General features: G+C 66.0%; 1 protein-coding gene across 2 annotated transcripts in view; it reads right to left on the bottom strand.

Annotated features, from left to right (window-relative positions):
* ZC3H3 (zinc finger CCCH-type containing 3) overlaps positions 1-16,475 on the bottom strand; it is a 42,807-nt gene extending 26,332 nt beyond the window's left edge. For both annotated transcript variants that reach the window (XM_081111680.1, XM_081111681.1), the window contains exons 1-4: positions 16,409-16,475; positions 13,643-14,945; positions 12,387-12,583; positions 1,298-1,451 (exon numbers count right to left, since the gene is read on the bottom strand). In XM_081111680.1, the coding sequence (XP_080967806.1) occupies positions 1,298-1,451; positions 12,387-12,583; positions 13,643-14,945; positions 16,409-16,454 (1,700 nt within the window). In that variant the 5' untranslated portion in view covers positions 16,455-16,475. The remainder of the gene's footprint in view (positions 1-1,297; positions 1,452-12,386; positions 12,584-13,642; positions 14,946-16,408) is intronic.
* Positions 16,476-17,589: the final 1,114 nt, after the last annotated feature.

Below are 17,589 nucleotides of genomic sequence, written 5' to 3'. Positions count from 1 at the left end.
CGCCCTCCCTGGGGAACCTTCACCCACTGGGCCTGGCCCCATTTACTCATGGACACCCCCACCAGGCCCCAGCTGGACCAAAGCCTAACCCAGCCGTGGGCAAACTACAGCCCGTGAGCCGAATCCGGCCCGTTTGAAGTGAATAAAACTAAAAAAAAAGACCATACCCTTTTATGTAATGATGTTTACTTTGAATTTATATTAGTTCACACAAACACTCCATCCATGCTTTTGTTCCGGCCCTCCGGTCCAGTTTAAGAACCCATTGTGGCCCTCGAGTCAAAAAGTTTGCCCACCCCTGGTAACCCTCCCTGGTGCTCAGAGGCTGGAAGGAGAGGCCCACAGACCACCCCGGAGGCGGGGCCTGGCCAGCAGGTGGGCGGAATACCTATGGCGGGAGGGGAGGCAGGAGTAGAACCAATAAATCTGAACCTCATTCACGACGATCTCTTATTAAGTAAATTAATTTAAGTTAATTCAGCGCGATCCTGGCTCCCGATCACAGTGATTTAGTGAGGGGGAAATTGCATTAGGAAAAGGCCACGCTCACCAGACAGAAGAACGGAAGGAAATTAGACCCACTTAGCACTGTGAATTAATATGGAAATAGCAGGTGTAAATTCAACCTTATCGAGAGAGTGAAAATTATCTTCATAAATTTGTAGAAATAGCCCCCAAGATGCTTATAAATCTATTTAAAACAAAAATATTACAAAAAGTGCAGTAAAATTAACTTAAAATATACTCCCAGCTCTTGCCTCCAGAGAAGCAGGCGCAGGGCCAAGTTCCCTGCGCCTGGCGGTGCGGGAGGAGGGCAGGGGGCGCCACCTGGGCAGGCTGTGTGCCCACATCTGCAGAGGCCGCAGGCGCACCCTCTGCCCACAGCCCAAGCCAGGCGGTCTCAGAGGGCGGCCGGCACCACACTCTCAGCCAAGGCAGGTGGCGTGGGGCGGGCTGCGGCCTCCCTCCCGCCCTCAGCAGTCAGTGTACCGACGACAAGATGCCACAGGTGCTCAGGGCCCAGCCTCTCACCACAAGGGCCTCCTGAAGGACACCACAGCCTCCAGCGCCAGCTGATGGCTCGCTGATGCAGGAGGCATGAGCACGTGCGTGAGCATGTCTGCGTGGTGAGCCACGCGTCTGGGGCAGAAGCTGCTGAACAGAAAGATGAGCTCAATCCCAGCCGGCAAACTGGAGACCAGTGGTAAGCTCGGTGCCCTTGGCCTCAGGCCTGCCTGCAGCCCTGAGCGCCACCAGCCCGGCCCCAGGCCACAGGAGCCTGGGCAGGGCCTCCTACCTGGACAGGGAGAGCCGCCGAGCCCGCCAGGAAGGCAGGGACAGGGGGAAGGGGGATGCGCTGAAAGGCGACACCGGGGTCTTCTTGACGATGCGGTACCGGGTCTTGATCACTTTGCTGGTGGCAGGGGCCGGCAGGGCGTTCAGGTTGGAGGCTGCAGAGAAAACCCAGACGGGCGGTCAGCGGAGGCTGTAGGGACCTTCCAGCCTGACCCCCGAGGCCATGCACGTCCGCACCAGCCCAGCAGCCTGGGCTCCAGGAGAGCCGGGCACAGGCCTAAGCCTGACCAGCCCCAGGATTCGTGTGCGGGAGGTGGGGAGGAGGCTAGTGCCTCAGCAGCACCCCCCATGTCCCCAAGCCTGGGGCTGCACCATGGCAGCAAGAGGCCCCTCAGGCAGGCCTGGGAGGCTGGGGGTGCCCACAGGTTTGTGTACTTGGCTACATCTGTGTTCATTGCAGGGTGACGACACCCGCTTCCTGCCTGCGGAGCGCTCACACAACTGCAGGACTGCTGTGCCCGAGTCCCTTCCACTGGATGCTGACGAGGCCCCCACAGCTCGAGGAGCACGTCTGCGTGCCCAACTGTCATCATCTGCAGCTGCCCTGCCCAGGTCACTAAGCTAATGCCCCGCCTCCCCCGTGGCCCGGCTGCCTGGGCTCCCCCTGCACCCCAGCTGCCTGCACAGCGCCTCGGGCTCTGCTCCCAGGGGCTGCCGGCAAGGCCCCAGCACAGGGCTCCTCAGGATTCCACTCAGAGACCCCCACACCGGCAGCTCGGCCAGGCAGCCCATCAGTGGGGAGAGGTGGGCGGGCCGAGGCTGGGGGCGTCTGTGCCAGGCGAGGCCTCCCAGAAGGCACACAGGGATCTGCCCGGCGGCTCCCCTCCTGCCCCACAGCCACAGGCAGCGCTCTCTCCCGCCCGCGGCCGGCTGAGCGTCTGTGTAGATAATCATGTTATTTAGATAGGATGTTGGTTTAATTCCCTTCATTACAGACTCCCAGGGCTGTAATTTTTTTCTCCGCATGATGTATCCCCGTGGCACGTTTCACTCAAATCAAACCCTTCGTGCCTTTATTGCCGACGAGGCCGGGCGCGCGTTATCAGGCCCGCACACACAGCCTCCGCCCCGCCGTGCAGAGGTCACTTCTAATGACTAATCGATCTCATTAGCTTTCCTAATTAAAAACTTTACTACCGCAATGGAAGACAAACCACAAAAACTGCTGGCATCATATCTGAATGCAGTGTGAGCCCATCCATCAGCAGGGCCTCCCTCCTGCACAGCAGCCGGCCGCCGGGCCTCTCCGGTTCCCACGCTCGGCCGTGGGCAGTGGGGAGCCTGCAGGGCCCCCAGGAGCCCTCCGAGCACGGTGCAGCCACTGGGACCAGCAGGCAGGCAGGCGGCAGAGCCCAGGCCGTCTGGCTTGGCCCCCAGCGTGCACTGCCCTCTCACCAGCCCTGGGGTGGCAAAGCAGGGTGTGCGAAGTGGGGTGGCAGGGTCCCCGGGCCCCCAGCACACTGGGCAGAAGGCAGAGAAGCAGGGGACGTGACTGCCCGGAGCAGTTATGGAACTTCAAGGGCACTAACTGGGGAGAAAATGAATGGCTAATCGCACGATTCTTCCAAGGAGAAGGTGAACCCAGAGGTGCCGTCTGTGCAAAGAGCTGCCTGTGCCACTGCCCGGGAGAGAGAAGGCTGCTCCCAAAACAAGCTGGAGCGGCGGGGGGGGGGGGGAGCGGGAGGAGCAGGGGTGGCGGGGGGGGGGCACAGTGAATCTCCCCGCACCCGGCTGTCTGTCGTTCTCCACGTGCCAATGGGAGCCGGGCACGGAGTGCCTGTCGGATGCCCTAGAAGACAAGCCGCGCACCTAGAGGGTGCCAGGCCAGTCCCCCAGGGGGAGGGGACCATGCGGTGTGGCCTCCATCCAGTGCGATTCCACTTTCTCCAGTTACTGCCAATCCGCTTTTTCTCAACAGCCACCCTGACCTGGGTTCTGTGTCTGCCCACTGCCCCACCTCACCCGCCACCAGCAGCTCTAAAGGCCGCGTCCTGGCTCAGCCTTGTCTGAAGCCACATGGACTTCCGCCCCATCAACCACGCTCCCTCCCGTCACTCGGGTCCCGGTGGACACAGGGCAGCCCAGGGAGCGGGGCCCACCTGGCCCTGGGTCAGAGCCTCGCCCCAGCAGCGGAGCTGCGCTCCTGGGAAATGGTGCAGAAACAGGACAGCAGCAGGCACGTCCGGGACGCGAGCAGAGCCCGGCCTGCGGGCCTCAGGGCCCACGGCTAGAGCCGGAGCAAAAGCCACGCCAGCAGGACCCTGTCTCCGGGGATGGCCGTGCAGGCAAAGTGCTGCTCCTGGGCCAGAGCCCAGGGCCCAGGGGTCGGGGCCTCAGTGCCTCCTGGAAGGCCTGACCCAGGCAAAGGGCTGGGATTTGGCCCCCAAACCCTGCTCGGCTCCAGCCGCGCTCTCGAAGCTGCCCGTCCATCAAGGCATGGCTGAGGGTTAGTCCTGTCTAAGCTCCCTCCTCAGGGATCCCTATGGTCCTGGAGACGGTGAAACCAGGGCTGCATTTGGGGGTAACAAGGATCCTGGGACCCCAAGGGCCGCCATTGGCAGGAAGCATCAGGAGGAAGGCAGAGGGGTCCCCAGAGCACCCCCGTGTCCGCCCCACCGAGGGGAAGCGGGCCCAGTCCCCAGTGCGTGCACACACATGTGGTCGTTCCCCTCGGGCCTGGCTGTCAGCCCCCGGGCCTCGGGGCTCACACCTGTACCCCACCACCTGCACCCAGGCCCTCCAGTTCTGGGCTCAACCAGGCTGGACGGGTCCAGATGCAGGGCTGGGACCCTGATGGCACCCCACCCGTACTGCTGGGAGTAAACATCTGGAAGGGGATCCGGTCTGGGACCTGGCAGAGGGCACCAATGGCCCAGCTTCTACTGAGCTGGTGAGATGCTGTGTGCCCTGCACCTGCCCTCTCAGTGTAAGGTGGGCAGCAGGGTTCCTCAGGAGGCTGAAGGGCAACCTAACCCCCTCTCTCCCCCTGGGCTGGACTGTCCCTCTGCTGCCCTCCAGCCCCACCAGTGGGAGAGCTTCAGCAGAGGGTCCGGGTGGGTGGGCAGGGTGCTCAGAGGACGGCTCTCTCCCTGCCAGCCGCTGCCAGTGCCAGGCAGGGAGCCAGGGTGTGGGAGCCAGGCTGGCGTGAACGCTCATGGGGCAGGCTGGCTCTGGCCGGTGGGAAAGGGAGGACTCAGGAGGCTGGCCCTGGCCGGCTCTGGTGGAGCATCCTTGCTGGGAGCAGTGGAAGCCTCTGTCCCCATCTCCTCTGCACAGACTAGTTCCCATCGCACGGCACGGTGGGCAGGGCACGTCGCTCCCAGGGGCATGGCACAGCGCTCCCAGGGGCATGGCACAACGCTCCCAGGGGCATGGCACAGCGCTCCCAGGGGCATGGCACAGCGCTCCCAGGGGCAGGGCACGTCGCTCCCAGGGGCATGGCACAGCGCTCCCAGGGGCATGGCACAGCGCTCCCAGGGGCATGGCACAGCGCTCCCAGGGGCAGGGCACGTCGCTCCCAGGGGCACAGATGGGAGACGGAGCCCAGGGAAGGAGAGGGACTGCCCGCCAGGCCCAGGAGACCTGCTCCGGTCGCAGGAAGGGCGGCGGCTCCACGGCCACGGACCGGCCTGGAGAGCAAGGAGGCCCCGCCACGCCTGTGGACGGCCGGGCACACACCGCAGACCGCGCCCGCCCCTGCAGGGAGGGGTCCTGCTGCCCAGCCCGGCTGCAGGGGTGGGACACGCAGGCCACAGGGCCTGGCCCTCCGCTTGCTCCTGCCAGGGCAGAGCCAGGCTGACAGCAAAGCCCTGCCCACCCGGACGTTCCCTCCTGTGCCTGTAGCATCCGTTCCTCAGAGGAGCCTCAAAGGCAGCCCAGGCAGGAGACGGGCACGCCCCACCCCCGCGCTAACACGGCGGGAGCTGCCAGGGACGCGCTCTAACAAGCTTCAGACGGGATGACTGGAATCGCAAGCATGAATTTTTATGAGTCTAATAAATCACTCCACTTTCCCTGAGCTTGCCCATGGCTCCTGGCACTTCAAACGCAGAAAAGCGCTGCTGCCATCAGAGGCCTCGGGCCTGTGTCGGAGGGCTGCCCCGGCGAGGCGGGCACACGGCTCCCACAGGCGAGGGGGGCACACGGCTCCCACAGGCGAGGGGGGCACACGGCTCCCACAGGAAGGGGGCACACAGCTCTGCCGGATGGGGGGCGGACCCAGGCCCTGCAGGAGCCCTCAGCGCCTCTCCCTGCGTGGCGAAGACAGGTCGGGCTCCACCTGCAGCCCAGAATCGGGAAGGCACTCGGCACCGCCTTCCTGCAGCCGAGGTGTCCAATCGGCCGGGATCAGCCTGACAAACACTTAGCGATGATCAAGTCACAGCGGCGGCAGCCGGCAGCCGACAGGCACACGTCACCTGAGCCCGCACTGCAGGCTGCGGGCAGGCACCTCGCGATGACAAACAACGTGTCGGCCGCCTGTCCCGGGGCGGCCGTCCACACTACCTGGTGTCTAATGACAACGCTGTCAGCCTGAGACGCAGCCGCCGCTGCGGCCTGTCAGGCCTGTTGGAGGGAGATGGAGGCCCTGCTCTTACACCCACTCGGGTGGCGCCAGCCTCGTCCTGCACTCGCCAAGCAGGAGCCGTGGACGGCGCACATCCCCCCCGACCCCCAAATCTTGTGTCTGGACGGACCAGGTGGTCTGCTCCCTGACAGTCGCTGTAGGTTGTGGGGTGGGTTCCCCTCCCCTCCCCATCGCTCTGTGGGGGCAGGGAGCCCCAGCACACCCCCAGGCTCAGGAGGCGTACCCCAAAGACAGAGGTGACAGCCTGGCGGGAAGCGAGGGGATCCAGGCAGAGCACTCTGCAGCAAGAGATGGCGCTCCCGCTCCCACGGGCAGGGCCGGTGCCAGGCAGGCAGCTCGCGCCCCGGAGCCTCCGTCTCAGGCGGGGAGCAGGGTCTGCACGGAGCAGTGTGCCTACATGGCCGCTGCCCCCCGCAGACCCGGGCAGCCTGGCCGTGCTGTTGGCCCCGGGACCCCAGCCGCTGCTGCTGCAGTGCCTGCCGGGCCCCCGGAGCAGCTAAGACCGTCTCCTGGCGCTGGGGTCCTTCAGCTGGGCCCCCAGGCCTCAGTCACATCACGTTGGCCTCTGACCCTTCTCTGGAGGCGCCCCTAGCAGCCCCCTGCCTCAGGCGGCGCCCCTAGCAGCCCCCTGCCTCAGGCAGCGCCCCGTCCATCCGTGCGTCCATCCTTCCGTCCATCCGTCGGGGTCAGGCCTGCTGGCTGCTCTCACAGGGGCTGTGGGAGGGCACCATGCATCCACGGCCCTGCCCCAGCCTCCATGTAACCCCTCGGATTCAGAAAGGAAGCCCAGAGCAGCGCGGGGTGCACTGAGAGAGGGGAGGCTGCAGCTCGCGAGTTCACCGAGGAGCCACGGAGCCTGCAGCATGGCCCAGAGGACCTGCCGGGACCGCGGCTCTCCGGGCACAGGGCTGGCCCCGGAGCGGTCCACCCCAGGCTGACACACGGAGGCACATCCCTGACAGGCCCCGAACACACAGCCAACACGGAGTAGGCCGGCCGCTCCCTCAGGGAGCCCAGGACTTGCTCGTGGCCAGTGGGACACAGCAGCTCTGCCACAGGCCAGGAGGCCCGGCTCCCGCCCCGAGGCTGAGGAGGGGCAGGCGGGAGGACGCAGGCCCAGGCCGGGGCTCCTCCTGGGGTTTTCCCAGGTGCTGGCCAGCCCTGGCAGGAGCCTGCAGGCTGGTGCTGGCACTGCCCTGCCCCTTCCCCACCGGCTGCAGCTGTGCTGGGGGCGGCAGGAGGGCAGTGTGGCCGGCAGCCCTCTCTTCATCCCCCTCCCTCACAGCACAGGGGTGCGCCCAGGGCCCTGCTCACAGCCACCCAGGACACAGCACAATGTGGGGACAGCAGCCTGAGCCCAACACAGACAATGACCCCCACCTCCCCTTAACGACAAGCAGCAAGGAGAGCAGGCTGGAGATCAGAACTCCCCCCGCCCCTCCAGGCCGCCTCCGGGCAGAGGGCCAGGACCGCACCGCTCGTCCCACAGCCAGTGCGGCCCAGTCCCCACGCCAGAGGCCTGCCCGGCCCCGGGTGCAGAGGAGGCGCAGCGGGTGCCCGGCCCCTCGCGCTGCACCTGGCGCTCGGCCTCAGCGCCTGCCGTTGGCATCCCGGAGGAGCACGTCCACTGGGACCCCCGGCCCGGACAGCAGCCAGGCCGGCCACCGCGGCACCAGGTCCCGGCTGAGGGCGGCCGGCCGCGCCCCTCCTGGCTGCTGCCTCTCCAGGGCTTCGCGGGCACAAAGCAGAGCCCACCCGTCCCTTTAGTGCCGTGCCCTGTGCTCAGCCGCACTGGCAGGGAGGGGCCTGGCACAGCCGGAGGAGCGCCCAGCGGGCCACACAGGTGCACAGGCCCACGCTGAGGTGCCGACGGCTGCCCACACAGGGGGGCCCAGGGCCCGCAGCTTCATCTCCGCCTCAGGAAGAGGGTGGCTGGGCACAGGGTCTGGCACAGCAGTCACTCAACCAGCAGCGTGGCTCCCTGCCCACCCCCCGCCCCCCGCCCGCCTCCCGAGAGCCCAGAGCCCAGCAGCAGCACTCACGGCGCCGACAGTGCTGGGGTCCACGAGGGCACCTCCCAGGGCGGCACCACAGAGAGCGCAGCAGGCAGGGGTGGGGTCCTGGGAGGCCTGGCCGCCTGTGGGAGGTGGGGCAGGAAGTTAGCATCAGATGATCGGGGGCCTCGGCCTGGCTCAGGCACACTCAGTGTCCCTCCCTACGTTCAGGCACCAGCAGGTGGAGGACAGCCGCGCCTGCTCCAACCGCCCCACCTTGTCCTCGCTGTGCACCTGCTCAGGAGCCCCTCCCCGCACCCAGGCTGCTCCACTCTCGGCCTCAGGAAGCCCTGCCCGGCCTGGCACCTCCTCCCTGCCTCCCGGCCAGCTGGCCAGTCCCTCTGTCTTCTCTCTGCCACCCAGAGTCACGTCTGTGCTGCCGTCACCCCTTCTGTCCCCAGGCTGACGGGGCCTCACCAGGCGGGCCCACTGGCCACGTGCCCAGCACAGTGCCCGGAGCAGATGACATTCCGTGACCGCCACTTACCAGGGCAGGGATGGCACAGAGGAGCGCGTAGCAGAGAGAGAAGGCGTCCTGCGGGCGCGAGCTGCCTCCTCCCACAGCCCTGCTGGCCAGCCCTGCTCTGGGCAGGAGACGCCAAGGGGCACGGTGCTTCCTGCTCACCAGGATCTGGCCCGCACCGTCCCCCCCCCCAGACCCACACCCACGTGGAGGTCTGGCCACGCCCTGCCCTGGGGGTGGGAGGGCTGGGCCCAGGAGAGCCGGTGGGACAGACCACAGGGTGGGGGGCTGCAGGGAGAGCCCTGAGGGAGAGGGCAGAGCTGGGCAGCCAGGAGGCCCTGACTCAGGGGCCAGAACACCAGGTGTGACACCTGGGCCACCACCTCCGTCGTCAGACACAAGGAACAGCCCACACCATCCCTACCTGGGACCCAGCCCCCTAGGAGGGTGCTCCCCAGGCACCTGGGTGCACGCTCCAGGCACCCTGAGAACACAGCCCTGCTTCCCGCTCAGCTCCAAGAGGTCGCGGCCGCCCTAAGGCTCCGAGCCTGCCGGGCGTCGCTCGCTCTGGGCAGCGCACTCGGACCCGGACACACACGCGACCCTGCCCGGCTCCAGGAAAGCCATCAGCGCGGCCCGGAAACGCAGCCCCGGAAACGCAGCCCCGGGGCCTCGACAGCCCGTGACTTACACAAAGCTCAGGACTGTGGTGCTGCCGCCCAGCCCCTAACTCAGCATTTCCTTTTCCCTGACGCAAGCCAGACTCCAGGCTTAACTGCTCTCACGCCCTCACGGTGCAGCCGTAGGAAACTGCACCCACTGCACACGCAGGGGCAGGCGAGCATGGGGGGGGGGGGCAGGGGAGCATGAGGGGGGGCAGGCGAGCATGGGGGTCGCAGACACCCCCCAGGCCACACAGCAGCCCCGGGCAGTCACAGCCAGGGAAGGGGCAGGGCGGTGTCAGCACCAGCCTGCAGGCTCCTGCCCAGCTGGCCAGCACCTGGGAAGCCCTAGGAGGAGCGCAGGACGGGCTGCTTCCCAGCACCCGTGGGAGCTGACAGGACACCCGGGAGCCCGGCCCTGGCTCTGCTGAGCTCGAGGTGCCTCTGCTCCCACCGTGCAGAGCCAGTCAGCCCCGGCTCCTGACCGCCCACAGCACCCTGGGAAAGCACGTCGGTGAGGCAATGCCTCCTTCCTGTGGGAACCCAGGGCAAGGCTCCCTCCACGCACTGACCCTCCTAAAGCCCTGAGGCCAGTGTAGGCCACACACAGGGCTGCCCAGTGCCCAGCGCAGGTCCTGGGCTGCCTCCCCAGTGAGTGCAGCTGCTGCCTCGGCCAGGATCGCTGTGCGGCCTGTGAGAGGGAGGGGCTGTGAGAGGGACGGGCCGGTCAGAGATGAGCACAAGGCCTCCTGTCCAGCACAGTCCTGCCCCACAGTGGTGAGCAGCTGGCCAGGCCCACACCCGCCCTCATCACTGTGCAGTCTGGGGCTTCGCAGGCAGGCCCGGCTCGGGACAGGCAGGGGAAGGAGAGGTGGGGCTATGGCCAGGCGTCCACTGTCTGGGGCAGGTGGGCATGGGACCTCCCGCCCCAGCGACTTCTGGGAGCTGATGACCCACCGCCCACCATGGCTTCTCTTTGGCCGCCACAGCACACGCTGCCCACTGTGGAGGAATCGCGTGACCTGCTGTCACCACGAAGCCCCAGCCTGGGGCCCAGGGGTCGGTGGGCTGCCAGCCCCACGGAGCAGGCGGGGACACAGCCCTCCGACCGGCCTGGGTGCCTGGGTGCGGGAGCTGGGCAGCACCCTCTCTGCCTTCGGGAGCCAGGCTCAGGGGCACAGGTGCAGCCTCTGCCATCAGGGTGCCCCAGGGACAGCGCTGGGCCCAGCGAGGCCAGAGGAGGAGGCATCTGGGAGCTGGCCCTGAACCCCCTGGGCGCTGCACTGAGAGAGCCGGCTCCCACGTGGGGGCCGAGGCCGTGAGCACCCCTGGCTGGGTTGCTAATTGCCGCAATTACACGGGCGGTAAATTGGAAACCACTGCTGAGGTCTCGGAAAGGCTCTCTCCTCTCCTGCCTCCTCCAGCGCCTGCCCACCCGAGACAGGCCCCACGGGGGCCCTGTGCAGCCATCAGCAAGTGCTCCCGGCCGTTCCTCAGGCACCCTCTCCGGTCCCCCAGCTGCCCACCGACAGCTGACGGCAGAGTGAAACCGAGGCCCTCAGCTCCCTTAGCACATGGTGGCCCAGGGCCCCCACCCAGTCCAAGTCTGACCGAGCCTCCGAGCCCACAGAGCCAGGCCGCGGGAGGGCAGGGAGCGAGGAGGGGAGCGAGGAGGTGGAGGGAACCCTCACCACTCCGTCCCCAGGCGCCTGCAGCCCCAGCCTGCTGAACAATGCAGTTTTGAATTCAATTAAAGCGATTATCTGTTGTGCCAAATAAATTGTGTACAGCATACATCCTGCAGCACGATACACCTCCGGGCTCATTATTCCCTAACTGTTTCCTCCTGTTTATGCGCTCTCAAATTAAACTGCTGATAATGTGCGCCAAAATAAAAAATGAGCACACCTTGTCCCAGGAAAATTGATTCTCCCTTTCCCTGAACCGCGATTGCCAGGTTTTATACACTCTGTTCCTGGTGATCATTAGTAATTCAATTTTCTTTTTATTAGCCCCTTATCTGCTGAGCAATATAGTGGCAGAGCTGACCTCTTTCGCACGGGTAAATGTTTAAAATCTTTTCCCTGATTAATTTTGCCAGTTAAGAAAAAGAGGAGAAATGGCCCGGCTCTTAGCCATCACAATGAATAAAGCTTAATGTTGATTGTGATGGAATCTCTAATGCCAGGGAAATTGATTGAACGCGGCAATTACACCGCAACAGCCACTCCAGGGAGATGGGCTGGCCTTCTCCTGGCCGCAGCCTTTTGGTTATTTAAAACAATCCAATTTGCAAGGATAATTATGTATTAGTGTTTTATCTGCCACTTGAAATGAACAGGGGAGTTTCGATACTGGCCCCGCATTAGCAGGTTATTGCTGCAAATTACTTGATATCTGCTTTCTTTCACATAAACAGGAAATTAGGCAATCAATCACCAGAAAAAAGAGGGACCGAGGGCTAGGAGGGGCAAGAGCGCCCTCTGCTGGGCACCCGGCCGCACGGCAGGGCGTGGGGCTGGGGCTGGGGCTGGGCTTCCCCACCTGCACCACACGGGGCGCCCTCTCTCTCCTCACCTTGCCACGAAGTCCACGCTCGCAGGCACACGGCGGCCAAAGGGCAGGGGGACAACAGCCCTGCAGCCTGGCCTCAGGCCTCGGGGCCCACGCCCGCCCTCTAGCGGCAGCTCCCCACAGGCCCTCCCGGAGGCGCCCGCCAGCCTTCTCCGAGCCGAGGAGAGCGTAGCCTCCACCCGCTCAGGGGGCGCAAGTCCCAAGTCAAACTGCCTGGGGCCACGCCTGCTCGGCCCCAAACCCTGCTGCCTCCGTATTCCACAGGCGTGGGCCCGGCAGTCCTACCCCACGCTCCCCGCTGGGAAAGGGGACCCACAGGACCAGTGTGCGGGGGCGGGGGGCGGGGGGAGCCTGGCTCTCCAGGGCGGCATCCAGTGACCCCCGCCTCCCCCTTGACCACTCTCTGCGGCCCCAGACCTCCACCACCAGCCCCGCCCGTGCCAGCAGCCCCCCATGTGCTGCCAGCGCCTCACAGCGGGCCACGCCCACCACACTCCCCTCCGCTGGCCCCTAACCAGTGACTCAGCGGGCAAAGCCGGCCCTCCCAGGCCTCCTCCTTCAGGACGGCCGGGCAGCCACCCTCTCATCCACTTCCCACTCCTTCCACCAACAGGAACGCAGCTGGGCCAGCGTGGGGCCAGCTCGGGCTTCCCAGAGCCCCCGTCCCAGGGCCCCTCCTGTCCGCATACCTTCCTTGATGGGGAGGTGGGTGCGGCCAGGAGGCAGGCAGCACAGCCGGTGCCGGGGGACCTGCATCAGGCCCTTGGGGGGGGTCTTCTTCTGGGCAGGGCCGCTCCTCCCCCGCAGGGCCTGCCTCCTGCGCAGGCTGAACTGGCTCTTGGCGGTGGCAGTTGGTGGGGGGCTGCTCTTCTTGTCCCCAGGAAGGCTGCGGAGACAAAGCGGCAGCTCTCAACAGGCCCTCCCCACGGAGGGGGACCCCCCAGCCCACTCGGATAGAGCCCCATGGAAGCCCCATGGAATCGGCCCCAGGAGTTCCCGTCTCGGCAGCACCAGCCTGCAGGCTCCCAGCCACAGCGGAGGATCCCAGGGTCCGAGCCCAGGCAGGCGGGGAGCAGAGCAGTGACCCAGCCCTGGCCCCACCCAGTCTGTCTCCTCCCCTCCGCAGGCCAAGAGCCTCCAGTGGAGCTGGGGAGGGGGCAGAGGAGACGGGGTGTGCACAGGAGCTGCCACCGCATCCCCAGCCTTCTCCGCAGGAGGGACTGTTCCCACAGCTCCTCCTGTCCCTGACACAGAGGCTGCCACCATCCAGAAAAAGATGGGGTCATCCAGAAGGGACAGCAGGGCAAAGACCAGGGTCAGACGGTGGGAAGGACCTGCAGAGGGGCACGCACATGAGGATGGGCATGCGCCATGTCCGATGGCAGAGGCAGGCCCTCTGCATGGCCAGAAGTAGCCACCTGACCCCAGGCCTCACGCCAGGCCATGTGCCATCTTTGAGCCTCCTCAATCCACAGGGTGGGGCTGGGAGGGGACACGTGGTCACCGTGGCAGCTCTCCTCCCAGGGGGGACAGCTCCTCCCACAGACACACTACAACCCCACGTATGTCTAGCCAGCACCGGGCCAGGCAGAGCCTCCTGCCCACAGATCCCGGGCCCAGAGGGAAGCTGCCCAGCAGCCTCTCCGAGCAGAAGCGGGGATTGCTGGCACCAGCCTCCACCCCTCCTGCCTGGCTGGGGACTGAGGCAAGCCCCTGCCCCTGCCGAGCCCCCACAATCACCAGCAGCCCGGCCTCATCCCTACTAACAAAGCTCCCCTCACTCAGGCTCAACCAGCAGAAACCAGGAGGTGGCAAGTGATGCTTCACCTCCCCTCCCCTCCCCCCATCATGGCAGGTGATGCCTCCCACCAGCTGAGTCACCGGGAGGGGGGTGCCAGGCCCAGCCCCGCTGCCCACTCAGGACCCGTGCGGCTGGGACACGTACTTGGCACTCCCCCGCCTCTTGATGATCTTGGTGCGGCTCTTCACTTTGTAAGCCGAGAGCCCTGGGGTCTCACTGAAGAGGGGCTTCAAGCCACTGGGTCCCACTGCTGGCTTGTCCCCCGGGGGGGACCTCGAAGGGACTGGAGAGAGCTGGAAGGCATGGTCCTTGCTGCCAGCCTCCGACTGCCAGCGGAAGGAGGAGCAGGAGGAGGCCGAGGGGCTGGAGGCCTTCCACTGGTACTTGCTGCGGGGAGCGCCCGCGGGGCACCCAGCCGGCTTCTTGGGTTTGGTCTCCGGCTCGGCTCTGGGCTGCAGCTTCTCGGCTCGCTCCGCTGTACACACGTTCTCCGCAGCTGCTCTGGGGCTGAGGGCCCTGCGAGGCGCCCGGGGGCTCTTCGTCGAAGCAGCCACCCATTTGTAGTTGTTTTTCCGGAACTTGTTGTTTGGACAGGACACAAGCAGGGAGGCCTCCGGGGCCTGCCTGGGTCCAGAAGCTGGTCGGGCTGGGCCTGCCACGGAGCCAGCGTGAGCGGGCTGATCGGGGTGGCCGGCATCGGCTCTCCTGTCCCCAAGGAGCTGTGCAGCACAGCCGGCCACAGGGTGCGAGCTCACCTTCACAGTCAGGGCCACGCCACTGCGCTGGGGCCCGGGGGCAGGCAGGAGGCGGGCCTTGACGGAGATGGCGCTCTCGCTGACCGTCCGCCGGGACTCCGAGGGGCTGTCGCTCAAGCTGCTTACAGACTTCACCACCCGGGGCTTGCCGGCCTCCTTCTGGCAGACCAGCTGGCAGTCCTCGGTGCTGTAGGCCCCCTTGGCCCTTCCTGGCTTTGAGGGCGGGCGCTGCCCACCAGGGGGCTCGCCCTCCCCTCCGCGAGGCCTGCGGTCGCTCCAAGGAGGGTCCCGGGGAGCCCCTGCAGCACCAGCCACGCTGGGCTGGGACGGGGGTTTGATCTTGATGACCATGCTCTGGTCAGCACTCAGCTGGACCTGCCTCTCCAGGACACACTGCTGGGGGGTGGGGTCCTGGCCGCCTCCAGCCCCGGGGGTGGGGTGCACAGCACAGTCCCCGGGCGGGTCCAAGGAGTCACCAGGTGGGTCCAAGGGTCCCGGGGGTCGATTCACGAGGGAGTATTTCTTGCGCCACGCAGGCCCGTGGCTCGTGGAGAAGCCCCTGCGGCCGGGACGAGGGTAGCGAGCCCCGAAAGCCCTGCTGCTGTTGTAGACGGGCGGCTGCCAGCGGCCGGAGGCTGAGGGGCCTGGGGCAGGGGTGTTGCCATGGAGGTTCTTGTAGTCGTCAATCAGACCTAGGAGACAGAATCGCAGGCTGACCGGAGGCTCAGAGCAAAATTAGCAACAGTCGGGGGTGAGGGGGCATCAGCTGACAAGACACCCCACAGACCCCCATCTCTCTCCTGAGCCCCTCTGCGGCGGAGACCCTCTGACAGTTCAGCCTGATCCTCTTGGGCCTGTCTTTCCCCTGAGCCTTTTCCCATCAGATCTACTCCAGTCCTGTTTCTGGTTGCCCATCCTGATCATGCACCCCTGTGGCATCATGTTCCCTATTTTCTGGGTCCACAATCCTTTGAAGCCATAGGTGGTGTGGCTCAATGGGATAGAGCGTCGGCCTGTGGAATGAAGGGTCCTGGGTTCGATTCCGGACAAGGGCACAAGCCTGGGTTGCAGGCTCCATCCCCAGTAGGGAGTGTGCAGGAGGCAGCCAATCCATGATTCTCTCATCATGGATGTTTCTATCTCTCTCTCCCTCTCCCTTCCTCTCTGAACTCAATAAAAACATATTAAAAAAAAAAAAAAAAAAAAGATCAGTGTCTCTCAGCGTGAAAAGACCAGCAAGGCCTCCACTGCATACCTCGGCCCTCTGGCTGCCCGCGGATGGGAGGGGTTGGGGCGACACAGGACAACGGGTGCACGATGACCGACAGCGCTGGGCACGCAGCACTTGACAAGAATGTCACAGCGTCCTCCTCGGGAGGCGAGGGCTGGCCCGGGCCGCGGGGAGAACCGGGGCAGGGGCTGACGACCACCACGGCCTTTCCAAGGAGCCCCCCGACAACTGTCCTCGCAGGAGGCCGCCAGGGCTGCGGGCATTTCAGCCCAACGAGCAGCGAGCAGCCAGCCCCCAGCCCCGGGCACCACACCCTCGCAGCCCCAAAGCCGCGTCCACACCTGGGGACACCTCGGGGCAGTGGCCCCACGCGCCAGTCCCCCGAGGCTCTCCCCTACGCGCGTCCCGGTTCCTCAGTCTTCTTTGTGGAAATAACGGGGGCGGGGGGCAGTTTAAGTACAAAAAGCCCGATTGGGTCTAGAATTTGAAACGTTTGGAAGCTGAGGCCTGGCGTCTGGGTCTGGCGTATGTGATGTGCGGAGCGAAGGCGCGTGGAAACGGGGCGCCCGGGAAGCAACACCGCCCTCGCCCGAGCGAGCTGGGCCGCCCGCACCTGCGCCCGCTGCCGGGGCCGGGAGCGCGGGGGCGGGGGCAGCCTCCGCCGGTTACTAAGCGACCGCCCCGCCGCCCCCGCACGGCGCCGGAAAGGCCCGCGGTATCGGTCCGACGAACCCGGGCAGGGCCGACCCCGCAGGCCGTGGAGCCCCTCGGGCTCCACCGCCCGCCCGGCCCACATCCCGCCCGGCCCACCTCCCCGCCCGGCCCGGCCCGGCCCGGCCCCGCTGTGGAGACCGCGGGCGGGCGGAGGGCGTCCCCTCAGCGAGGGGAAGAGCGGGACGCGCGACCCCAGCCCGGCCGACTCACCCTGCAGGAGGCGGATCTGCTGCCGTAACAGCTCCTTTTCCTCCATCTCCCGAGTCTGCGACGCCCGGCCAGGCCCCCGCGACGTCATCGCCGCGCGACCGTCTCCCTGTGGGCGGGGCGGGCGGAGCGCGAGAGGCTCCGAGACTGCGCACGGCAGCCGGGCCCCGGCCTCCGCGGTCGCCCTGGCAACGCCTCAGCTACGCATGCGCAGAGCAGAGGACTGGGCGCGGTCACCGCGGGGCGGGGGAGACGGCCGTGAGGGTCACCGGTGACGGCGCTCTCGATCCCCGCGGGACGGGACGAGTCGCCGCGCAGCTTCGCAGCCTCCGCCTGCCCCCTCTCTGTCCCGCCGCCTTGACCAGCCCAGCCGGCACCCCTTTGAGAATTCCTCCCGCCAGGCTCCCAGGGGGCCGCGGGTTGGCCGGCGGGGACCACTCCTCGCGGGTGCCCCCCTCGCCTGTACCCCGCGCGGAGGGGGAGCAGGAAGTGGTTGGGAGAGAACTGCCCCGGAGGCCATCGTGGGTCCTTCACCCCAGCATCTCGCCCCGCGTCGACCCGCACTGCCAAGTGCAACTCGGCAGAGGCAGATGCTCCCGGAAGGAAATGCTGTTGCCCGGCCGGGGCTAAGAGCGTCGCCGGGTGAACCCGGAGGCCGGGATACGAGCGGGGGTTGCGGCTGAGTCCCCCGGGGGCGCGCAGGAGGCAGCCGATCCCTGATTCTCTCTCTCTCCCTCTCCCATTCATTCTGAAATCCATAAAAATGTGTGTTTTTAATAAGAAAATGGCCCTGACCGGTTTGGTTCAGTGGATGGAGGGTCGAACTGCGGACTCAAGGGTCCCAGGTCGGATTCTGGTCCAGAGCATGTACCTTGGCGGCGGGCACATCCCCAGTAGGGGGCGTGCAGGGGGCAGCTGATGATGTTTCTCTCTCATCGATGTTTCTAACTCTCTATCCCTCTCCCTTCCTCTCTGTAAAGAATCAATAAAATATTTTTTTTTAAAAAGAAAGAAAATGTCATTGGCCAGCTGTTCCTGCAGCCCGGCATTCCCATGAGGCTCCCAGGACCACGACGAGGGTGGCGTGAGCTACACGGGACCGTCCTCCCCTGCGCTCCTCCGGGCGAGGCGCGGGAGAGGCTGCCTGGATGCCGCAGCGCTTCCTCCCGCCGGGCGGACCCGGA

The sequence above is a fragment of the Myotis nattereri genome (assembly GCF_964212035.1).
Source record: "Myotis nattereri genome assembly, chromosome: 17".
Taxonomy (NCBI): Eukaryota; Metazoa; Chordata; class Mammalia; order Chiroptera; family Vespertilionidae; genus Myotis; species Myotis nattereri.
Note: the sequence above shows the minus strand (reverse complement) of the source record. Positions and strands in the feature narration are given on the sequence as shown.